The following is a 21,090-nucleotide window of genomic DNA, read 5'->3' as shown; positions in this document are numbered from 1 at the left end:
TCCCCGTTCTTTGAACGCTTCCGCTCACGATCTACAAGGTACGTAGATGCATCTAATCACTCGTTGCTAGATGAACTCCTAGATGGATCTTGGTGAAACAAGTAGGAAAATTTTTGTTTTCTGCAACGTTCCCCAACAATAACATCATGGATAGCCGTGTTTATGCCCATGTCATTGCCATGAGCTATCATTCCATAGTTGATATCTCCCGCCTTAGGGTTTTCTTGATAAAAACTTCGAGTTTTAATGATCCATGTTCCGGTCTTTCTCCGATACACCTTGATCTCAGGTATTGGCAGCTTCAATAGTCTCACAAGTTCCATAAGGGTAGTCTTCCTAGGTCATACAAATCTGGAAATTCCTCATAACCTTCAAATTCTCCTAGTCTTCGGAGTCTTCAACCGTTGTAGTTTCCATTATTCTAATGCCCGGTAAAATCCTCTTCATTCCAAAGTGGTCTTAGTTGTTTGATATTTTGTCCTTCTTGGAGTGGTCTCGTCAGTCGAATCTTCGTATAATCCAAAAGGGGAAAGGGGTATAGTCTAACTAAAAGGGAATATTTGATAAACCTCAGAAAAGAAGAGAGGTAAAAGATCTTTTTGAAAATAAAGTTTTAGAAAAAAGATATTTCCTATGGGCTTGCCATTTTCTAGGGGCCACGTCCTACAGTCAACATGTGCTCTGATACCATCTTGTAGCGACCCGATCTCAGACGGTCAAGTCTTTATGCTTAAGTGTCATCCCTGGGTCAGTATGCTGACACACACAATACTCGAGGATTTATAACAGAGGTAAATCACATGTATAAAGTAACGTAAATACTATTACCTCAATCCATAAAGCGGAAGTAACAATAAGGTTGTGGATTCCCATCAACACCAATGGCAAAGTTGAGTGTAGAAATCGTAACCCTAATGTATCACTTACTCGTCGTAAGATTCCTGCAACATGAGACATTGTAGCCATGTAGGTCAGTATATTGAATGTACTAGCAATTTCACACTGTAGAGCAATGTTGAAATAATGGCTAACACTACATGCATATTTGGCTGGTGGAGGCTCTAAGTTTAATTTTGCATAAAGCTAATTTTTCCCTACAACAAAGGAATATATATTTTTAACTACAAAGTTGGTTGAAATTATTGAGAAGGTTCCTCCAGCTCAATCCCAAAATAATAATTATAACCCAACAAATTAATTAAGTAAAGTGATGAGATCAACATAATAATTCAAGTACAAGATACTCAAGATGTCCATAACTGGGGACACGGCTAATCATGATTAGTTTGTACACTCTGTAGAGGTTTGCAAACTTTTCCCCACAAGACTCAATCTCCCCCATTGTGTTGCTCTCACTGCATGGTGTTTGAGAAATGGATGACCGAGACACAGTCTTTCTGAAGAGGTCCCCTTAACCGATAGATAGGCTGGGACACCTACAGTCCCTTCATCTGCTAGCCCATCATGGAAAGGTTTCCCACAAGTTACTCAACTATGCCAGAGCCCATAATGGCTTGTGGCTGCACACAGAAGCTTCTAGCATGAATAATCTTATGATCCCTTTGAGCCTGGGTGGCATTCCATAGGGTGATCACACGGGTACTCCGGGATCCCCTTGGGTAAGCACTGGGTTCTCCAGGTGCCCGAGCAAACCACTGGGTGCTCCAGGGTGCCCCAATCAATCCACCCAGATGTGTATTAGAGTAGCCACCTTAAGTTAAACCTTAGTTAACAATAATCTCTCACATCTTTCATGAATTCTCTCAATCCAAACCACGTCTACGAGCATAGGATAGCAGTATAAGCATAACGTAGTAACACTCATGGTTTGAAATAAAAGGCAATAGGTTCCTACCTCGTCAACTACTTCCCAAATACCCACATATTATCAATCCTGCTCATGCAATGTTTGAGGGTTGAAACTAATGCATAAAAACTGGGTAATAATGGGGTATGATCAAAGTGTGAACTTGCCTTGTACTGTTGATGAAGATGATTCGCACTTATAACTCCTGATAGTTCTACTCGTCATACTACGGTCAATCTATCGTAAGCAAGCAATTTCATACATAAGCACTCATACAAAAGAATCGAAGAAAAGATCTCGGAAAACTTCGAAAACATGCAAATAACTCTTGCAACAGAAACCAATTTCTAATAGTACCAAAATTGGGCGAATTGGGTCTCATCGTAAAGTTTAGGTCAAGAGCTTCAATTAGGAAAAAGAATCAATTAAATCAGAGTTACGAAACTCAAGTTATGATCAAAAGAAGTTTGAATATGAATTTGAACAAATTTGAAAATTTGAAAATTTCAAAAAGTTGATGTGACATGTTCACTGGATAGGTGAAAACAAGACGAAACTATAGGCGCTGGTTCATCTAATTTGGATGAATGGGTAAAAAGGTATCGCTATTGGAAAAATCAGGGCCAAACTGTTTTACGAAAGAAAAATAGCTACGGCTAAAAGAATTCTAGGTCTAATGTATAAATACAGAGGCTAATTGATAATCTAATTATTCTGCCGTACTAGTATAGAAATAATAAACTACGGAAGTATAAAAAGAAAAATGAAGAAAGATACCTTTATAAGGTAGAGAAAAGACGACTTCGGAGAGAGGAGACAATTTCCAGAAGTCCCGCCGGAGAGGAGAAAAATATTTTTCTTTAATGAATATAGTCAAACCAAAATATTGATTTAACCCGAATCGGATGATTTTTGGAGGCTCTATGGATCTATATTTATAGGTCGAAAAGAGGTTTAGGGGTCACAGACTAGGCAATGTGGGATTAAACATAGACGTATAAAAATAGAAAAGAGAAAAACGCACGGGCTAAAGTGTTCGGCCGGCCGACGCATGCGCGCTGCAGTTTTTTTTGAACTTTTTTAAGAAAAAAACGCACAGAAAGGAGTAGGAGAGGAGGAAGGAAAGAGAGGGGGAGCCGCCCCCTCCCTAGTCCAATTCAGACTTGCCATGGGGGGGCGCGCGGCCACCCCTTGAGGCCCTTCTCTCCTTTCCCGTATGTCCCATTAAGGCCCACTACTTCCCCCGACGAATTCCCGTAACTCTCCGGTACTCTGAAAAATACCCGAATCACTCGGAACATTTCCAATGTCCGAATATAACCTTCCAATATATCGATCTTTATGTCTCGACCATTTTGAGACTCCTCGTCATGTCCGTGATCTAATCCGGGACTCCGAACAACCTTCAGTACATCAAATCACATAACTCATAATACAAATCGTCATCGAACGTTAAGCGTGCGGACCCTATGGGTTCGAGAACCATGTAGACATGACCGAGACACATCTCCGGTCAATAACCAATAGTGGAACCTGGATGCTCATATTGGCTCCTACATATTCTACGAAGATCTTTATCGGTCAAACCGCATAACAATATACGTTGTTCCCTTTGTCATTGGTATGTTACTTTCCCGAGATACGATCGTCGATATCATCATAACTAGTTCAATCTCGTTACCGGCAAGTCTCTTTACTCGTTCCATAATGCAACATCCCGCAACTAACTCATTAGTCACATTGCTTGCAAGGCTTATAATGATGTGCATTACCGAGAGGGCCCAGAGATACCTCTCCGATACACGGAGTGACAAATCCTAAACTCGATCTATGCCAACTCAACAAACACCATCGGAGACACCTGTAGATCATCTTTATAGTCACCCAGTTACGTTGTGATGTTTGATAGCACACTAAGTGCCTCCGGTATTCGGGAGTTGCATAATCTTATAGTCATAGTAACATGTATAAGTTATGGAGAAAGCAATAGCAACAAACTAAACGATCATCGTGCTAAGCTAACGGATGGGTCAAGTCAATCACATCATTCTCTAATGACGTGATCTCGTTAATCAAATGACAACGCATGTCTATGATTAGGAATTTAACCATCTTTGATTAACGAGCTAGTCAAGTAGAGGCATACTAGTGACACTCAGTTTGTCTGTGTATTCACACATGTATTAAGTTTCCGGTTAATACAATTCTAGCATGAATAATAAACATTTATTGTGATATAAGGAAATATAAATAACAACTTTATTATTGCCTCTAGGGCATATTTCCTTCAGCTCACCATGGCGGAAGAAGGGTGACATCCATAGGTAGGTCGCTGCCTTTGTCATGAGTCACGGCCGAGAAGGTCTGGCAGGACTGAATGGAGCGGATCCAGATGCTGGCTATGAGGAACATCTCCGCCTACACGCTTCCCTAGGGCCACAACCGCCACCTACCACTCTGAGATGTTGTAGTCGCCGCCGCCGACACTCGCTGCTTCATGATGCCGCCAGGGCTGCCACCACCGCGAGGAATGTCTAAGAAGTTAGTCTTCATTTTAGTATTGCTCGCCAGATTATTTTTAGTTCAACAAATGTCATACTCAATTTTCATATTCTATGGAAAACCATTTAATTCCAAGAAACACAAAAGAGGTCTAATCGACAACAATTCCATTATCATCATACATCAAGTTTCATATTTGTTGGTCGCCGCCTTCACGGAGGCTCCTGCGACACATCAACAATAGAAGGACCGAGTGTGGATGAGCCGCATTGAGCGGGTGTTGTAGGTCAGACGACTTTAAATCTTTGGTGGAGAGCATGATGCCACAACTCCTCCACATCCTCCTTACCACCTGGCCCTTGAGACGCGGTAGAGCGGGCACATGTCGTTGTTGGGGGTCGGGGTCGCTCACCATGGCGTAAGATGGGTGGCATCCATAGTTAGGTGTGCATGGTGCATGCAGCTAGATATAGAGACCCTAGTCAAGGGGAGAGGAGGAGTTGAGCGGCGAAGGCGCAACCTCATTATGTAGGAAGATCCTTACACGAAGGGGAATCGACCACTAAGGATAGATAGATAGATAGATAGATAGAGAGAGAGAGGGAAGGCTCGTGCGGTGCAGGCTGAATCAGGGAAAAAGATTCACTAAACCAGTGGGGAGGGGAACAATAAAAAATTGGTAGGGTATCCCTTCGATCGGTGGGTGTCGTGGGTACCAACGAGGGCTACTACGGATTGTCATTTAATAATAAATTGTCCTATAATAATAAAAGAGAGAGTGATTATAGACATATGGTTGGTTCCTTTCATAAATGTTGCCTTGTGTTACCAAGCATTGATTCCTCTCCATAGATTTGGTTTGTAAAGATTGATTAGAGATCACCATGATTGATTCCTTTACATAACAACATTACTAAATATATTGAAAATCAATCTACATGATTTGTGCAGATTTGGCAGATAAAAACCGGATTAATTAGATTAGTGGCTTAAAACGGTTTAAATTAATTGGTGGGATGGAAAAAAAGTCGGTGGGGAAGGTTTGACCGGAATAAAGGCAATGCTACCAAACTCACCATGGCGTATAGGTTTGTGTCGATTCTGATAGTATGTCGAACACAAGATAATAGGTTAGTCATAGAAAAAAAATCAATAGGTAAAAACGAAGCCAGAAAATGAAACATAGAAAAAAGGGGAAAAACGCACCATGCATCAAATGGGCTGGCTTAATTTGATTATTGTTAATGTTTTGGTAAGATTTGCTTTGTGTTTGGGTATGAGTAGTGGAAGGGAAGGATTGTTTGGTTTTAGTTGAGATTTTGTTTTGATTTGATTGAGTTAATGCACGACGTTGTTTTGGAAAGTGCCAATTTGATTGGATTTTGTTTTGGTACATTATCAATTCTGACAATATGCCGAGCACAAAATAATAGGTTGGTCATAAAAAATGAAACGGAAAAAAGGAAACCAAAAAACAAAACGTACAAAAAATAAAAAAAACGTGTGGATGCGTCAGGCCAGCCAAGTTTGATTATAGTTGATGTTTTTGGTAAGAATTGATTTGATTTGGGTAGTAGGAAAGTATTGATTTAGTTGAGATTTTGTTACGATTTGATTTGAATGATTTATAATGCATGGCATAGTTTTGGGAAGGTGCCATTTGATTAAGTTAATGCACGCGCCAAATGGGCCGGCCAACTTGGCCGCGCTTCAACTGGGGGTGTTTGGTTTCCTGGTTTGCATGTGGCTCGCACCCGCCATGCAAAACTTGAATGGTTTGGTAGGCTGCATGGGCTGATGAGCCTGGTCCGTGGATGCAAATGAAGGCCTCCCAGCCAGGCTGAGGGAAACGCAAGTTTCTCGCGTTTCTCGCATGCAAACTCTGGCTCGTTCGCTTCTCTTCTGCTTCGTATCTTTCATCTCTTCGCCGCTAGACCAAACGTCGCCGCGGCTGCCGTCAAACCCCGTTGTTCGCGGTCAACCTCCACCAAGCGCCATCGTCGTCCTCGACCAAGTGTTGGTCGTCGCCGTCGTCGTTCACGACCAAGGGTAGCCGCCGCCGCCGTCCTCGACCAAGCGCCACCGCCGTCGTCCTCGACCAAGCGCCGCCGCCGCCACCGTCCTGGACCAAGTGCCGTCGCCGCCGCCATCGTCCTCGACCAAGTGTCGTCGCCGTCGTCCTCGACCAAGGGTTGCAGCCGCCGTCGTCCTCGACCAAGCATCGTTGTTGCCGTCGTCGTCCCACCGTCTGGAGCTACTGAGCTCCAGATCTCGTTACCCCGGGCTGCTGCGTCACCGCGTCCCTCACTGAAGGAAACGAACAGTGCCTTTGCACGGTGACTCGCGGCAACATCGGTCGAGTCTGCGCAACTTGGTCGATCCATCTCCTCTGTTTCAGTTCAAGTATGGGAGATAGCTAATGGAGCAATGCAGTTTTGGTCATGACGGGATTAGGTACTAGCCATATATCGCTCAAGTAGCTAGCAAACAATGATATGGCAAGACCAGCAAAATTCAGGAAAACCTGCTCGTGGTGCAGCAATATCATGCAAGTTCACCAAACAGCCATCTCTGGTCATACTTGCATCAGCCCAACCAGGCCAGGCTCACCCAGGACGCCCCATGCAATGCAGCCTGTAGCTACACAAGGAACCAAACACGCCCTAAATGTCCCTGCATAATGCACGTGGGCATAATATAGGGTTTGCCGACGGTTGATGGGAATGAGGGGAGACTACCAACCCTTCCTTAAAAGTAGAGATAAAAAGGTAGAGTGCCTCATCATTTTATTACGGAAAACATTTTTTTTAGCAACAACATTTTTTTTTGTTTTAATCTATGTTGTCGGGCCGGGCCTGACTACACCCGGGCTTTTCATCTTGGGGTCGGCTCTGCGGAGCCCAGCCCGGCCCGGCCCTGATTCTCCCTAGTCACTCACGAGCAACCCAGTGTCGGGCCCACGCGTCGGTGCACATACCCGTGGCCACCCACCCCCCACCGGTCACCACACAGACGCGCACCCAAGCGATCGACCTTTACCCCGTCCCGTCCCGTCTAGTACTACTCTACTCGTCTAGGTCTAGCCGTCTCCATCCTCGGAGCCGCACCCCCAACCCAATCAATCCAGCCAACCCCCCGTCCGGCCGCGGCGCGACCCAATCCACCCACCACAGATCGACCCCCCACCACGTCTCGCCTCCCAGAGAGAGAGAGAGAGAGGGAGAGGTCGGGGGCGGGGCTCGCTCGGCTCGATCCATGGCCTCGGACCAAACCCTCCCACTCCCACCCCCACCGCTACTCCCGTCCAACCCCAACCAGATCCCCACCCCGACCCCGACCGCACCGCACCCGACCCCGTCCCCGTCCCCCGCCTCCGCCGCGCGCAAGCTCCCCATCAAGCGCCGCTCCCCGCCGCGCCCCTCCTCCTCGCCCTCCTCCTCCGCCGGCGCCGCCTCCTCCGGCCAGAACCCGCCCTTCAAGTTCCAGCGCATCTGGTCCGAGTCCGACGAGCTGCGCTTCCTGCAGGGCCTCCTCGGCTGCGGCGCGCAGGGCCTCGTCTTCCCGCGCGACCTCAACGTCTTCTACGACCGCTTCTCCGAGTCCATGCCGCAGCCCTACACCCGCTCCCAGCTCTCCGAGAAGCTCCGCCGCCTCAAGAACAAGCACCGCAACGTCTCCTCCCGCGTCGCCAGGGGCCTCGACCCCGCCCGCCTCGCCCCGCACGACCGCGACGTCCTCCACCTCTGCTCCCGCCTCTGGGACCCCGCCAACGCCGCCACCTCGCCCTTCGCCGCCGCCGCCGCGCCCGCAGGCTCCTCGGGGAACAAGCGCCGCCGCTCCAACCCTGCCGTCGTGCCGCTCGACGTCCCGGCCCCCTCGGGGGACAGCAACTCCCATGGCTACAATGGGATCGGTTCCTCCACCCCCGGCGCCGCCTTCCCCGATGACAACGGCGCCGAGGATGTGATGTATCTTGAGCAGGAGAGCGGCCACCACCTCTATTTTGACGAGGGTGCCGCCTTTGTTGCCGACGGCAACCTTGATGGGATTACCTTGGACGGGATTGCGCTGGACCAGGCTGAGAGAATGGCTGTTCTCACCGATGTCGGTGACAATAGAGTTGTTGCGGGTGACGATGGAGTTGTTGGCAACGACGCAGCTCCCCAAAATGCTGTCAACAATGGAGGTAATCCCCAAAATGCTATGAACAATGGAGGTACCGGTCAGAACGGTAACTGCAATGTATTGCTGCCGCGTAGCAGCGAGCATCGCATGGCAAGCGCCGTGCTGGATGTATTTGAGGAGTGTTTGAGAGAGGCAAAGGCCGATGGAATAGTCAACGGTGGCAATGCCCAGGAAAGCGAACTCGCCAGGCGATGGAGGGCGCAGAGGATTGATGAGCTTGATGTGTTGAGCCGAAGGCTCAGGTTGATCATTGAGGATGCTACCGCCGCTGGGCACTGAATGAGATGTATCCGATGACGTGCTTCCACCCTTTGCCGCCATGTATAGAAGAAATCAGGTTATTATGCATGCTATGTTTTTGTAGCGCATTGCTCAGCTTGAGCCTTGCTTTAGCCGCTCTAGTTACAAATTATGCCTATGTGACATTGCTATGGATATTGTTGTTCCGTTTAATAATTTAATCACTCGATCGTCTTAATAATGCCTTATGATTCCAGCATTGTTGTTTATATAGCATGCTTCTGCCACTATCATTTTCAGTTTATGCTAATGAGTAATCAGTAGTTCATGTAGCTTCAGCCCTCCACTATTACATGTTGTTCTAACTGCGCAAATAGCATAGGGTTCGACCACTGTGGGTCAGATTAAATCTCATTGATCTATTTTGTGGGGCAAATAAACTATTGTACCTTGTTTTCTTCTTAATTATGAGCTGGGGGTTGGTTGTACCCCTGGTCTCGTTATTTTGAACCTACAAACTGTGAAAGATGAATATGCTGTTTCCCCACGGACCAAATTTATTCTGGTTGCTTTTTGTTGACTCATTTCCATGCTATTGCAAAAATTGTAATTCAAACAATGATTTAGATTGTCACGAGGTGCCACGGTATAGGAAATACCAACCCTATGTATGGACTAGGAATGTATGTTATCCTGCTTTAGACTCAGCAGATCTATTGTGCAATTTTGGTGTCACTGGGATTGGGTGGAATAGGTGCGGTAATGGTATTACATTGGTATTGACTGTTTCATTCAGATGAAGATTTGTATTTGAACCTAATTGACCATTTAAGACATTCATGGTACCCAATTCAAGCCAAATTTGAATTTCCATTAGCTGATTATAGGATAACAATGTAGAAAAGCGTCCTTGTTTTGTGATTCTGACCCTGACCAAGTGATGTGTTGGTTGGAGTATTAGATAACTTGTCAGATGGCATCCTTTTATGCAATTTGAGACCGTTGTTCTTTTTAATCAACTATAATCATTCCGCAATCTGCAGCAGGCCTATCCCAGCTGTATGTTGTTTGCTTATGTTGCCATCTTCTCATAACGACCTTATTTATAGAAGTAAATTGTATTTTTCAGTGAGAGCATTATGTCTCTATGCCCTGATGCTTCGTGATATGATGCTGGTGCTGATTCTCTGCATACCTGATAGGGTTCTAGATCTACTTGAATTAGTTGCATTGCTGCCGAGACTATTTTGCTCAACAAAATATCTAGTCAGCATAACCAAATAATATAAGTGATGTAAATTGATGTCTGTGAATCCCATTAAGATTTACATCCAACATCGGGATGCCTGTTTATTAGTTGTTACACTGTCTTAACATAGTTACGTTTTCTCTCAAATAAAAGAATGGCCACCGTTTTGAATTATCTTCTTTAAGCTGAAATATATGACATAGCACATAAGAAGCCTCAATCTGTTTTTTTTTTGTTTCATTCGAGGACATATGTTAGATAATGCTGTCCTCATTTGCATATAGAGGAATGCTGGAGCAAACATGATGTCTGTTTGCGTGAGAATATTTTTTTTGTAATGTTATTGTGGAATGTAATGTTTTGTATCGATTCTTCCATTTAACTTGTGCTCAGTGATGGCCAAATTTTCCAGGTGACTGGTGTAGTGCATCTACAGTTTTTCTGGAGATCTCTTAACCATTCATTTTTTCAGAGGACCATTTATTCATTTAGCTCTTCGGATTGCATGAGGATTGTGCATCTCCACATTCTCGACTGAATGTTTTTCCTTTGTTTCTTCATAATGTGTTTCGGCATTTTTCTTGGATTCCTTTATAGATATAGCCCGGTTGTCAGTGCCTAGGTCATGACTTGTCTTCAGGTCCAAATTCAACTTCTTGCTCTAGTACGTACTGATTATCTTTCACCGATGTATATGGGTCTCCATTCTGATCAAATGGATCACCAGTTTGCAGCTTTTGCTTGCTGATCTTTTTCAATGCACGATATCACCAGCTTGCGAGTGTCATTGATCGAGCTGATCCGTGAATTTTGAACCCTGCTGATCTTGTCACATCTTTTTTCTGCTGTCTGTAATCTTTGGCTGTGGCACAAATCAAAGGAGTAGATCTCTCTACCTCTTGCAGCTGGTGTATCTTTGGCTAGACCACTTCATATCAAATGAGAGGATCGCTTTAGTTTCCGCAGTTCGTATCATCTTGGGAATAATTGACTTGTTTTCTGCCTGCCAGCTATGAGAGTTGCCCCCAAACATGCACATAATGAGTTGCTGGTAACTTGCTAATAACTTGGCTTCCATGAGCAGAATGCAGATTGTCTCTTTCGGTTTTGCTAAAAGTCAGGGCCCAAAAATGCGACTAAATCTAAATTTGTTTTTCGGTTAACCGATGAATAGGGCTTCTCTATTTTTATCTCAAAATGTTTTGCGCTGTACATGATCGTAGCCTCAACCTCTTGCTGCTGACAGTGGCTTGACCGCAGCTGAGCACATCGCTTGATCCATTAGACTTGAAAAACAGCAGGCTATCATCAACGAAAAAAAAGTTGGTTCACTACCTGGGCAGTGGGAGCCATCACAATACATTGCAAGTTTGATGATTCACTTCCGAGTTTTAGGAGTGAAAAACAGCAGGCTATCATCAACGGAAAACAAGTTAGTTCACTGCCTGGGCAGTGGGAGCCAACATTGCAAGTTTGATGATTCACTTCTGAGTTTTAGGAGGCACGGCGCTGCTAACAAGAACAAGTACGGACCCTACTTCGCTTAGTTTCATCGTTCTGTCTGAGGATATATCTGAACCAAAAGAAAGAGCCCCAACGGCTAAAAGATTTTAGCTCCTTAGAGCATCTCCAGCCGTTGGCTCCCAGGAGGCGCTAAAAATCGCCTCCTGAGAGCGCACCGACGCAAAACGCACGCTGGAGACGTGATGTCATCCAGTCGCGGCGCCCACGGGATTTTTTTGAACGGCGCAAACACGGTGAATTCATGCATATTTCGGCGACTTCAAACCAAATTCGACCAAACACGGCACAAACACGCTTGCTCATACATATTTAAAGTATTTTACAAAAAAAACACACTACTAGGCCTGCCCGCCGTCTCGCTCGCCTCGCCGGCCGCCGCCCTTGCAGTTCTGCATGCCGAGGAGGCTGTAGAACCGCCGCCGTCGTCATCGTCGTCGTCGTGGCCGCCGTCCATGCTGCAACCCCCCCCACCCCCACCCCCCAGTTGGCGCGGCGGGTTGGACGGTCCGCCGGCGTCCTCGTCGTCGGCGCTGTCGAGAATCACGACGCCGTGCTCGTCCTCGCGCCCACGCTTGCGGGCGGCGATCTCCTCCAGCGCCCGGGTCTGCCGGGTCATCTTCGTCCGGAGGTAGTCGTCGCGCGCCCACCGCAGGGCGTCCGCGTCGGAGAAGTCACGCCGGGCTATCTCCTCGTACTCCGGGGGAGAATGGGCTCCGGCTTGGGCGCGACGGCGGCGGAAGGGCACGACGCCGTTGGTGGCCTCGAGCTACTCGGCGTGACGGCGGCTGAAGTAGGGTTCCCAGAGCGGGCTGTCGGGGACGTAGCGCGGCCCCTCCCTCGCCGCCCGCGGCAGAGGCGCGAATACGCGCGATCTCCGCACGATGCGCCGCCCCGGTGGGCGGTGGTGGCACCGGGACCTCGCCGGCGCTGATTCTCCACGCCCCGGGCACCCGCGTGTCCGGCGGGACCGGGTACTCGGCCTCGAAGAGGAGCCGAGCTTCGTTTTCGTGAAGGTGGCGGCGGCCGAAGCCGTTCGCCGCCGCGCCGTCGCCTGGGAATCGTTCGGCCATTTTCATGAACTGGGACGGCGAGGGGAGAAGGAGGAAGGGGAGATAGGGCGCGTCGGCGGTGGAGACTCTGTGCGTGCCACCGGCGCGCTGGGGTCGGCTTATATAGGCGGAGGCGGCGCGAGCACGCGTGGCATGTGCGGGGACGCGCGTCATCACGCCTTCACTGTGCCGCCCGTGAAGCATCAATAGCGGAGGCTGACCAGCGCGGCAGCGCGCGACATTGATTCGCCGCGGGAAACGAGGCGATGAGGACGACGAAGCAGCGAGAAGCGAGATGAGTCGCTGGCAAGGAGGGCCCACGGCTCTTTCGCGCCAAAAACGATTCGCCCGGCGCCTCTGAGCGCCCCCCAGCGTGTTGGGTTCGGGTTGGGTCCGCCAGCGCCAAATTCGGTCCGAGCCGGCGAAATTTAGGCCCTTGAGGCACGACTGGGCCGATTTTTTGACGCCGACGGTTGAAAAATCGCCTGGGGGGCTTTGTTGGGGACGCGTCTGGAAATGCTTTTATAGTACCGTTTAAGCTCTCCGACATGAAAGGTGGATGCGGAATCATGTGTGTTAACGACATGGTACAACCTCAGTTCCAATTATGAAGCACTAAACATCGGAAATTCAGGAGCTGAATCATGCATGCCTCTTTGTCGATTGGCATAATAATTGCTTGCTTGGCTTTTTTGATACGTACTGGATATCTTTTCTCTGCCCGGGCTTACACGTGCATGCACTGTGGGTGTGATCATGTCCCAACATGAATCTTGCTCCTAGCAGATGCAAACGTAGTCTCTGTCGAATCATTCCGTGCCCAGAAGCCTAGAATGATGCGTGCTCTTCTCTTCTTGTCACCGGCACATTGATGCCTTGAGGAATTTCTTAGTGGGCGTACTTACGTGCGAGCAAAGTGAAGAGAGTTTTATTATAGTTAAACGTTCGAGGGTCTATTACAGCTGAAAGCAAAAGTCATTCCGTAATCTCCATTGAGGCTAATTTTTGATCGACTATTTGTTATTCGCACGAGAACACTTATTCATTTAGCTGCTTGGGTATTTGCACGACGATTGTGCATCTCCACATGCTCAACCGAATGTTTTTTTTCTTTGTTTCTTCATGATGTGTTTCTGCATTTTTGGATTTCTAAATATTTATTTTTTTAGATATTTCAAATGGACGACCATATACGGATGTGTATAGACATATTTTAGAGTGTAGGTTCACTCATTTTGCTCCGTATGTAGTCACTTGTTGAAATTTTTAGAAAAACAAATATTTAGAAACGGAGGGAGTACATCTCAGTGACTAGTCAAATTCAACCTCTTGCTCTAGTACCGTGGTTATCTTTCACCGATGTGTATGTTCAGAACACCTTTGGTCTCCATTCTGATCAATGGAATTACCAGCTTGCAGCTTTTGCTTGCTGATCTTTTCAAGGCACGATATAACAGAAAAGAAAGGGAAAAATAAACAAAAAAATAATAACAGTGTCTGATCGAGCTGATCCGTGCATTTTGAACCCTGATGATCTTATCATATCTGTTTTCTTCTGCTGTTTGTAATCTTTGGCCGTGGCACAAATCAAACGAGTAGATCTCTCTGCTTTTCGCAGCTGGCGTATATTTGGCCATATACCAATTATGTATATCAAATGAGTGGATTGCTTTTGTTTCCGTGGTTCGTATCATCTTGGGAATCATTGAGTTGTTTTCTGCCTGTCAGTTATGAATGAGTTGCCCCTGAAGACGTACATACATGTCAGAGTTGCTGCTAATAGCTTGACTTTCATGAGCAGAACGCAGATGACACTGGTCCTGTTTTGCTAAATGCCAGCTGCCTTGGACAAAAAATTTCTAGAGGCAGTCGAATTTATGCTTTGCGCGAGGCTGGCGGTGGACCAATGTGAGGCATCGAGGGGGAGGGCGAGGGGGGGGGGGGGGGGGGTGTGCTTAGACCTTACAGGGCCGGAAAGCACAGCAGGGGGGGGGGGGGATATCTGGTGCACCGGTGCTTGTGGTGCTACCGGTGCACCGAACTCAAGTCGCACATTTTAAATATTTGAATTTTTTTTAAAAAAAATGTAGCACATTGACACAACATTAATGAATATTGTCACAAAATTTCAAGACGAAATTCGAAACACAGCTCCTAAAACAAAAATGACAAATTCAACACTAAATAGTACGTAAGATAAGTTGGGCTTTAGATTTGGCCCATTATCACACTGATGTCAATTTTGTTATTTTTGTATCTCAAAAAATATTTCAAATTTAGATACAAAATTTTATGACGACATACATTGATGTTATGTCAATGTGCTCGATTTTTTCAGAATTTTAAAAATGTTGTACGGCATCCGGTGCACCAGTAGCACCACAAGTGTTGGTGCATCGGATACGTTCCCGCGCGGGGGGGGGGGGGGGGGGGGGGGTTGAGGGGAGGGCAGGGCAGGGCAACGAGGCGGTCCCGGGTGGCTGGGAGGTGGTGCGGGAGGAAGACAATGAAGAGTGGCGGCGCGATCCTGACCGTTGGATGAAGATTTGACGGCCCAAAAATTTGGTTTGTTTTTCAGTTAACAGATGAATAGGAGGCCCTATCTTTATCTCAAACTGTTTTGCCATGTACATGACCGTAGCCTCACCCCTTGCTGCTGACAGTGGCTTGACGGCGGCTGACCCACATCCGTTTAAGCTTTCCGACATGAAAGGTGGATGCGGAATCATGTGTGTTAGAGAGATAGTACTACAACCTTAGTTCCAATTATTATGAAGCACTAAACACCGGAAATTCAGGCATAATTTTAATGAAAAAAGTCTCTGTCGAATCATTCCTTCCGCAGCCTAGAACAAACAATGCAATGGGGTTCTTCTCTCGTCGTCCCTGAGACCTGATGTCTCGAGGAATTTCTTAGTGGGCGTACGTACGTACGTGCGAGCAAAGTGAAGGGAAGCTTTTAGAGGGTTATGATCTACTACAGCCGAAAGCAATAGTCATTCCGTCACACTCCCCTTCCATTGGGTTCAAGCCAGACCGGCAGAATCTCCATCGAGGCTATTTTCCTTTCATTTTTGACCGACTATTTGTTGTTAGTCGCATGAAAAAAGTTTGCTTTTCTGTCCATCCTCGTCAGCCTGCCGTCGCGCCCTTCGATGTTGCGCTTCCCCGACCCGGCCACTGAACCACAACACGTGGTTGATGTTTTTTTTTTTTGACAAAGCATAAATTTTATTGGCTCAAAATTAAGTATAGTAGTTAACGTTTCCGCCGTGTTGCCTTGCCGGCCCGCTCTATCTGAGCCCTCCACACCTCGTTGTTGAGGCTTCAACCGTCCCTCTAAAGTTATTGTCCCCTTCTTTAGGGCTGGCGAGCCTGCTCCCCCCTCCTCCCGTGCACATTTGCACCCGCATCCATCAACCACCACCGTCGCCCACTGCCAGCCAAACTGCCACCCATGATGGGTGTTGCTACTACCATGTCGCCTCGTTGTCCCACCCTGTTCGAGTCACTGCCTCCACCTCGCCGTTGTGGCCCCGAGCCCCCGACCATCCCTCTAAACCTTCACCCCCTTCATCAGGGCCGACAAGCTCCTTCCACCCTTGCACCCTCACATGTCAACCTCCGCCCCGCCTCTACAGGCAGCGCAACGGCGTCCTGCCTCTGGCTTGTTGCCTGCTCACCCTCAGTCGATCGTTGCATGACAAAAATCAATTGAAACCGAAGACTAGCAAATGTGCTATTTTTTTAAATCCACTTCTTGTGATGATATCATCTTGGACTTATTGAAGACAATAAGAACAACACTAAGAAAATACTCGCTTCATTCCTAAATATAAGTCCTTTTAGATATTTCAATGAGTGACTACATACAAAGCAAAATGAGTGAATCCACACTCTAAAAAATGTCTATATACATCTGTATATAGTTTGTATTGAAACCTTTAAGAAGGATTTTTTTTTTGAATTTTCAAGAGGGGGGGGGGATAATTCCCCACCTGAATTGTATTCATTTTGCCTATAAGGCTTTGCAGCCGTCGCAAGATAGGTTCAAGTGAACCAGAAGTACAGGAGACACAAGGAGTAGAGATAAAGCAAAATAACACACACTGACCACACACATAACAGGGGAGAACAATGAAGGAGAGCTCAACACCACACAACACACCAAAGAGCACCGCCTGGTGAAATCGAACGGCATCGGCGAGCCGAGACAAAGCCATGACATTGCATCGTCGACGCAATCGAAAGGCTCTGCGCATTCGAGACTGCACAACGCTGTGTCGCGGGATGCATTCGAAGGGGCACGCGAGGCCGAGACGACGCCACGGTACCTGTGTGTCACCAACATAGTCGAAGGGCATTCAAAAAAAAACATAGTCGAAGGGCATCGCCTAGCAGACCAAACCACGGCACTGCACCGTCGACGCAATCGAAAGGCCCCGCGCATCCGAGACTGCACAACGTCAAACGAAGGGAGTATCATATATTGTATTAAACACTTCACTTCCCTCCCCGATTTTCCCCAACCACTATTCTTATACTTTCTTCATTTATGTATACTTCCCCCCTTTCCTCTGTATAAGCCGCCTTGATCCAACGAACCCAAACTCCCGTCCCCCGCCATTGATCTGTCGTCGTTGGCTCGTTGTATGACGTGCATTTCCATTGGATGTGCGCTTGAATGGCTCGGTTACATGAATATCATCGTCTTCATCTACGATGCACGATGGACGATGCCATGCCTCAGCCTCCCTTGTGGTCTACATGAACAGTGTCAAATACGTACGTAGCTGTACTGCAAACTAATAGAGATCGGTGACAACACCTATGAGCCTGAAAATGATGTACCAGCAGCAGCAGATATATAGTATAGGGCATCATGATCACACGGTTCAAACGAGTTGGCAGGTCGGGGGTACAGCTACAAACCGTGCTGCATTTGTCAATTACCAGTGCATCTCTGTCCCTCTAAGTCGTGCCGCCGTTACTCGGCGACCGCGTGTGTGAGGATCTTTTCAGATACGTAAGAGCATCTCTAGCAGATCTTGTAAAATCCTAACTCGCACAAACCTTTACAGGTCGACAAAGATCTTGTTTGCAGATTGAAAACATGGGCGACAAAACAAAAACTGTATATAAAACTGTATAATTTGAAGTGTGAGGATCTTTTCGGGCACGTAAGGCACCTCCATTCCCACGGATGACCACACGTCCATATCTTTTGTTGCGCCGACCATGTCTGTACGTACATCTGCGTAGGTCGTTTGCGTAGGTACCAGATTATAGCTTTTGAAGAATCAAGACGAATGGTATACATGCACTGCTCTGCTCTCAGGCAAGATTGAACACTAAAAAGGTGCATGGTCGGCGCGTATAAGAAAGAAGAAGACATCTTTGTCAGTTTTGAAAATGAGGACCAACTGTGCTTCGAAAGTGAGAGAATGTATCTGGCTCACCAGCATCAACATCAAGAAAAACAGACAAATCATAGCTAGAAACTGTAATTTTTAAAGTTACAAAAAAATCTGAAAAAAATACACATCTATTTATTTATAATATACTGCTTATCGTCGGAGATGTCAACGACCTTCATGCTGGCAGTGCTAGACGGCCCTGCCTCCAGGTGGATGGCCGCTTCCGCACCTCCGCTTCCTCATCGGAGTCAATCTCGACGAAGATCTCGTCGAGCTCACCTCCGCGTCCGGCTTGATGGAGTCGAGGATGGTCTGCTGCTCGGTCACCTCCTTCGCTTGGGCCACCTCAAACTCCGCCGGCACCTCGGACATGGCGAAACCCGCAACCAGAGACGCCGAATCTGCCTCTTCCTTCTCCGGCTCCGCATCGCACCATGGCCTCGTCTTGCTTCTACTCCTCCTCCTCCTCCTCCCCATTCTCCTCCACCACCACCACCTCTTCCTTCTCTGGCTCCTGCAAATCCAAAGTTAGGCCGGCTGCGATCCTGGCTTCGCGCCTAGCCCAGGTCTGCTCAAGGAGCTGGAGCTCCCGCCCCAGCGTGATCATGGCGTAGGTCGTGACCCGGCGCCGGGACATGGCTAGCGGCGGACGACGAGTGGAATGTGGCGGCGACGGATGGGGGGGAAGGGAAATGAGGAGGGGGTAGGGTTTGGGTGCCGGCGTCCGGCTTAACTAGCTGAACTAGGGCTCTTGGGCGGCGCCATCGAGAATAAGAGAAGACGCCCGCTGGACCAAAGGGTTTTAGAGTGTTTTCGCGTGTGTCCCAGCGGTCAGTCCGACGTGGCAGGCACGCCCGGGCCTTCCCATATCCGCCTCAAATTTGGGCTGGATATGAGGACTGTCGGTCAGGTCGGACGTATAGAGCCGGTACGAGGAGCCCATCTAGGACAGTTTTTCGACCGAGTCGTCCTCGCGGGCGTATAGGGAGTGGGGTGGGGAGCCTGGCTGTAGATGCACCGAGCTCCTTAGGTTTGGAGCCTCCTATTGTGTAGGGGCTATTGGGGTCGCTCGAGGCCTCACCTTTAAGAGTGTGTGCATGGTTTTTGTTTGTTTATTTTATTTCTTTTTCAGTCTTTTCTCTCTTGTCTTGTCTTTCCATTTTTTTTATCTTTTTCAAATTTTAATTCATGAATATTTTAATTTTGTGAAATTTTTTTAAATTTATAAAAAGATAAGTTTGTAAATATTTTAAATTTTTGTGAACTTTATGTCAAGTTTGTGTTTTTTTTAATTTGCAACATTTTCAAAAATCTAAGATTTTTTTAAAATCCATGAAAATCTTTTAATTTAACGAACTTTTTTGAATGAAAAAAGATAGTTGGCTCTTTATAAGGTAGCAATGGAGCGAGTGAAAAAAAAAAGCTAAGCAAGCGGATGGATCAGGTAGTCGAGCTGAACGAGCGAGAGCTTCGTGGGCCGGTCCATGTAACTTTATATCAACAATTTCATGGTTTCAGCGTGAAATAGAAGCTCCCAAGAGGCTCGCATAACGACCATGAAATGTGAGGCGGTGTTAGTGAAAAATGTTGTGCTCGAAAATGTCTGTAGTAAATAGACAATGTTTCAAAGAGGAAAGAATCGACAGGTCCGGGCCATAATGAAATGCGGTTCTGAACTTTTGAAAGCTTTGATCTGTGAGTATGAATAACCCAAAGCGGTTGAATAGTACCGAAAGGAAATCTTCGATACCAAGGCTTAGAGAAACTCATACAAAGGGAATTGATTTTGGAGACTTTGAATCAGGATATGTTCTTGGAGTTCAAACCAAAGTACTTGCTTGTGCCCCTCATCATATTATGGCTGTTGTATACTCAATGTTAATTTTGGATGCACTAAAAGGCTGGAAAATATATACTAAGAGCTTGATGGGGACAACAACTAGAAATGTTTTTCGTGGTGTCACAAATGATCTTCCACTTAGCCACCTGCATATGAAAAATAACCCTTAGTCCTTGAAATAAACTCATTGAATTCATTAGTTCTCTCAAATGGTTTTGTCATAAATCATGAAAATAACTAGGATATGGTGCGAAGATGCACTTACAGCCTAGGACATGCGCTGGAGGCATGTGCGCACAACTACTGATCAAGTAAGTCATAAATCAGTGTTACATTTTTAACAGTATTTTACAACCTTCTCCATATGGTTGCTAATGCCACATGAACTAAATTCCCGCACTCCATATGAATGCGTGTGCACGCGAGCGGGCGAGATTGGGTGGGGAGGGGTGCTTTTGATATTTCCAGCTCTTTGGTTTTAGTCGATTAAATAAGCAAACCACTAGTTTTGGTAAAGTTCACATGATACATTAATTCCAAGGGACATATATGTTCCCGTGCTCCATGAGCGTTGGGAGGAGGGAGGCTTTGAATATTCAGTTTTGCTAAAGCACATCTAGATGTGCCATAAGTATTGCACATCTAAGTCCTATGTCATTGATCTTACGTCGAGATTCGTGTGGATATTTCCCCTTTTCTTTTTTCTTTTCTCTTTATGTTTGATTCACTCACTTTAATGTGCAATAACTAGAGCACATCTAGATGTGCCCTAGACACACCCTTGAATATTCCCCGCTCTTTCTTTGAGTTGATGAAATGGGCAAATCACTCGATAAAGACAATAAATGCATCAATTCCATGTGACGTAAATTCCCGCGTTCCATGCACCAACTATTGCAATTGACAAAATCCTAGCCACCAAGGTCCTCCGTCATCGTTTCCCATGGTTCCCGCCAATCTCCGACAGCCTATTCGATGATAAGAGGCAGGAAACGCTAAACCTTTGGTTGGTATATGGCATAGGAGTATCGGCGGTGGAGGCTACGTCATTTGGAATGAACATCTACCGGCTTCGTCCCCATCTTGGGTTGGCGTTCGACCCTTTGTAGCCGATATCAAGGAGCTAGTGGTGTGTTTTTTTGGTTTCGCCTGCTTTGTCCTATGGTAATCACCATTGTCTTCTCCCTCGCACTTTTGGCAATGAAGCATGGTTTTGATGACATGTCGTGCAAGCAGGTGGTAACCACAATGCGTCAATGGTTCAAGTTCTTCACCTC

The 21,090-nt window shown here is 46.8% G+C and overlaps 1 protein-coding gene across 1 annotated transcript; it reads left to right on the top strand.

Annotated features, from left to right (window-relative positions):
• The first annotated feature begins 7,406 nt into the window (after nucleotides 1-7,406).
• On the top strand, nucleotides 7,407-8,975 carry LOC125550377 (uncharacterized). The gene has a single exon (XM_048713361.2). The coding sequence runs from the start codon at nucleotides 7,565-7,567 to the stop codon at nucleotides 8,771-8,773; it is 1,209 nt and encodes a 402-aa protein (XP_048569318.2). The 5' UTR covers nucleotides 7,407-7,564; the 3' UTR covers nucleotides 8,774-8,975.
• Nucleotides 8,976-21,090: the final 12,115 nt, after the last annotated feature.

The sequence above is a fragment of the Triticum urartu genome, chromosome 4A, assembly GCF_056163025.1.
Source record: "Triticum urartu cultivar PI428250 chromosome 4A, HENAU_Tu73, whole genome shotgun sequence".
NCBI lineage: Eukaryota > Viridiplantae > Streptophyta > Magnoliopsida > Poales > Poaceae > Triticum > Triticum urartu.
This window is presented reverse-complemented; position numbering and strand designations above follow the sequence as displayed.

What these genes read in the sequence shown, in the direction of transcription:
- LOC125550377 (XM_048713361.2), top strand. Translation starts at nt 7,565, where the DNA reads ATGGCCTCGGACCAAACCCTCCCACTCCCACCCCCACCGCTACTCCCG.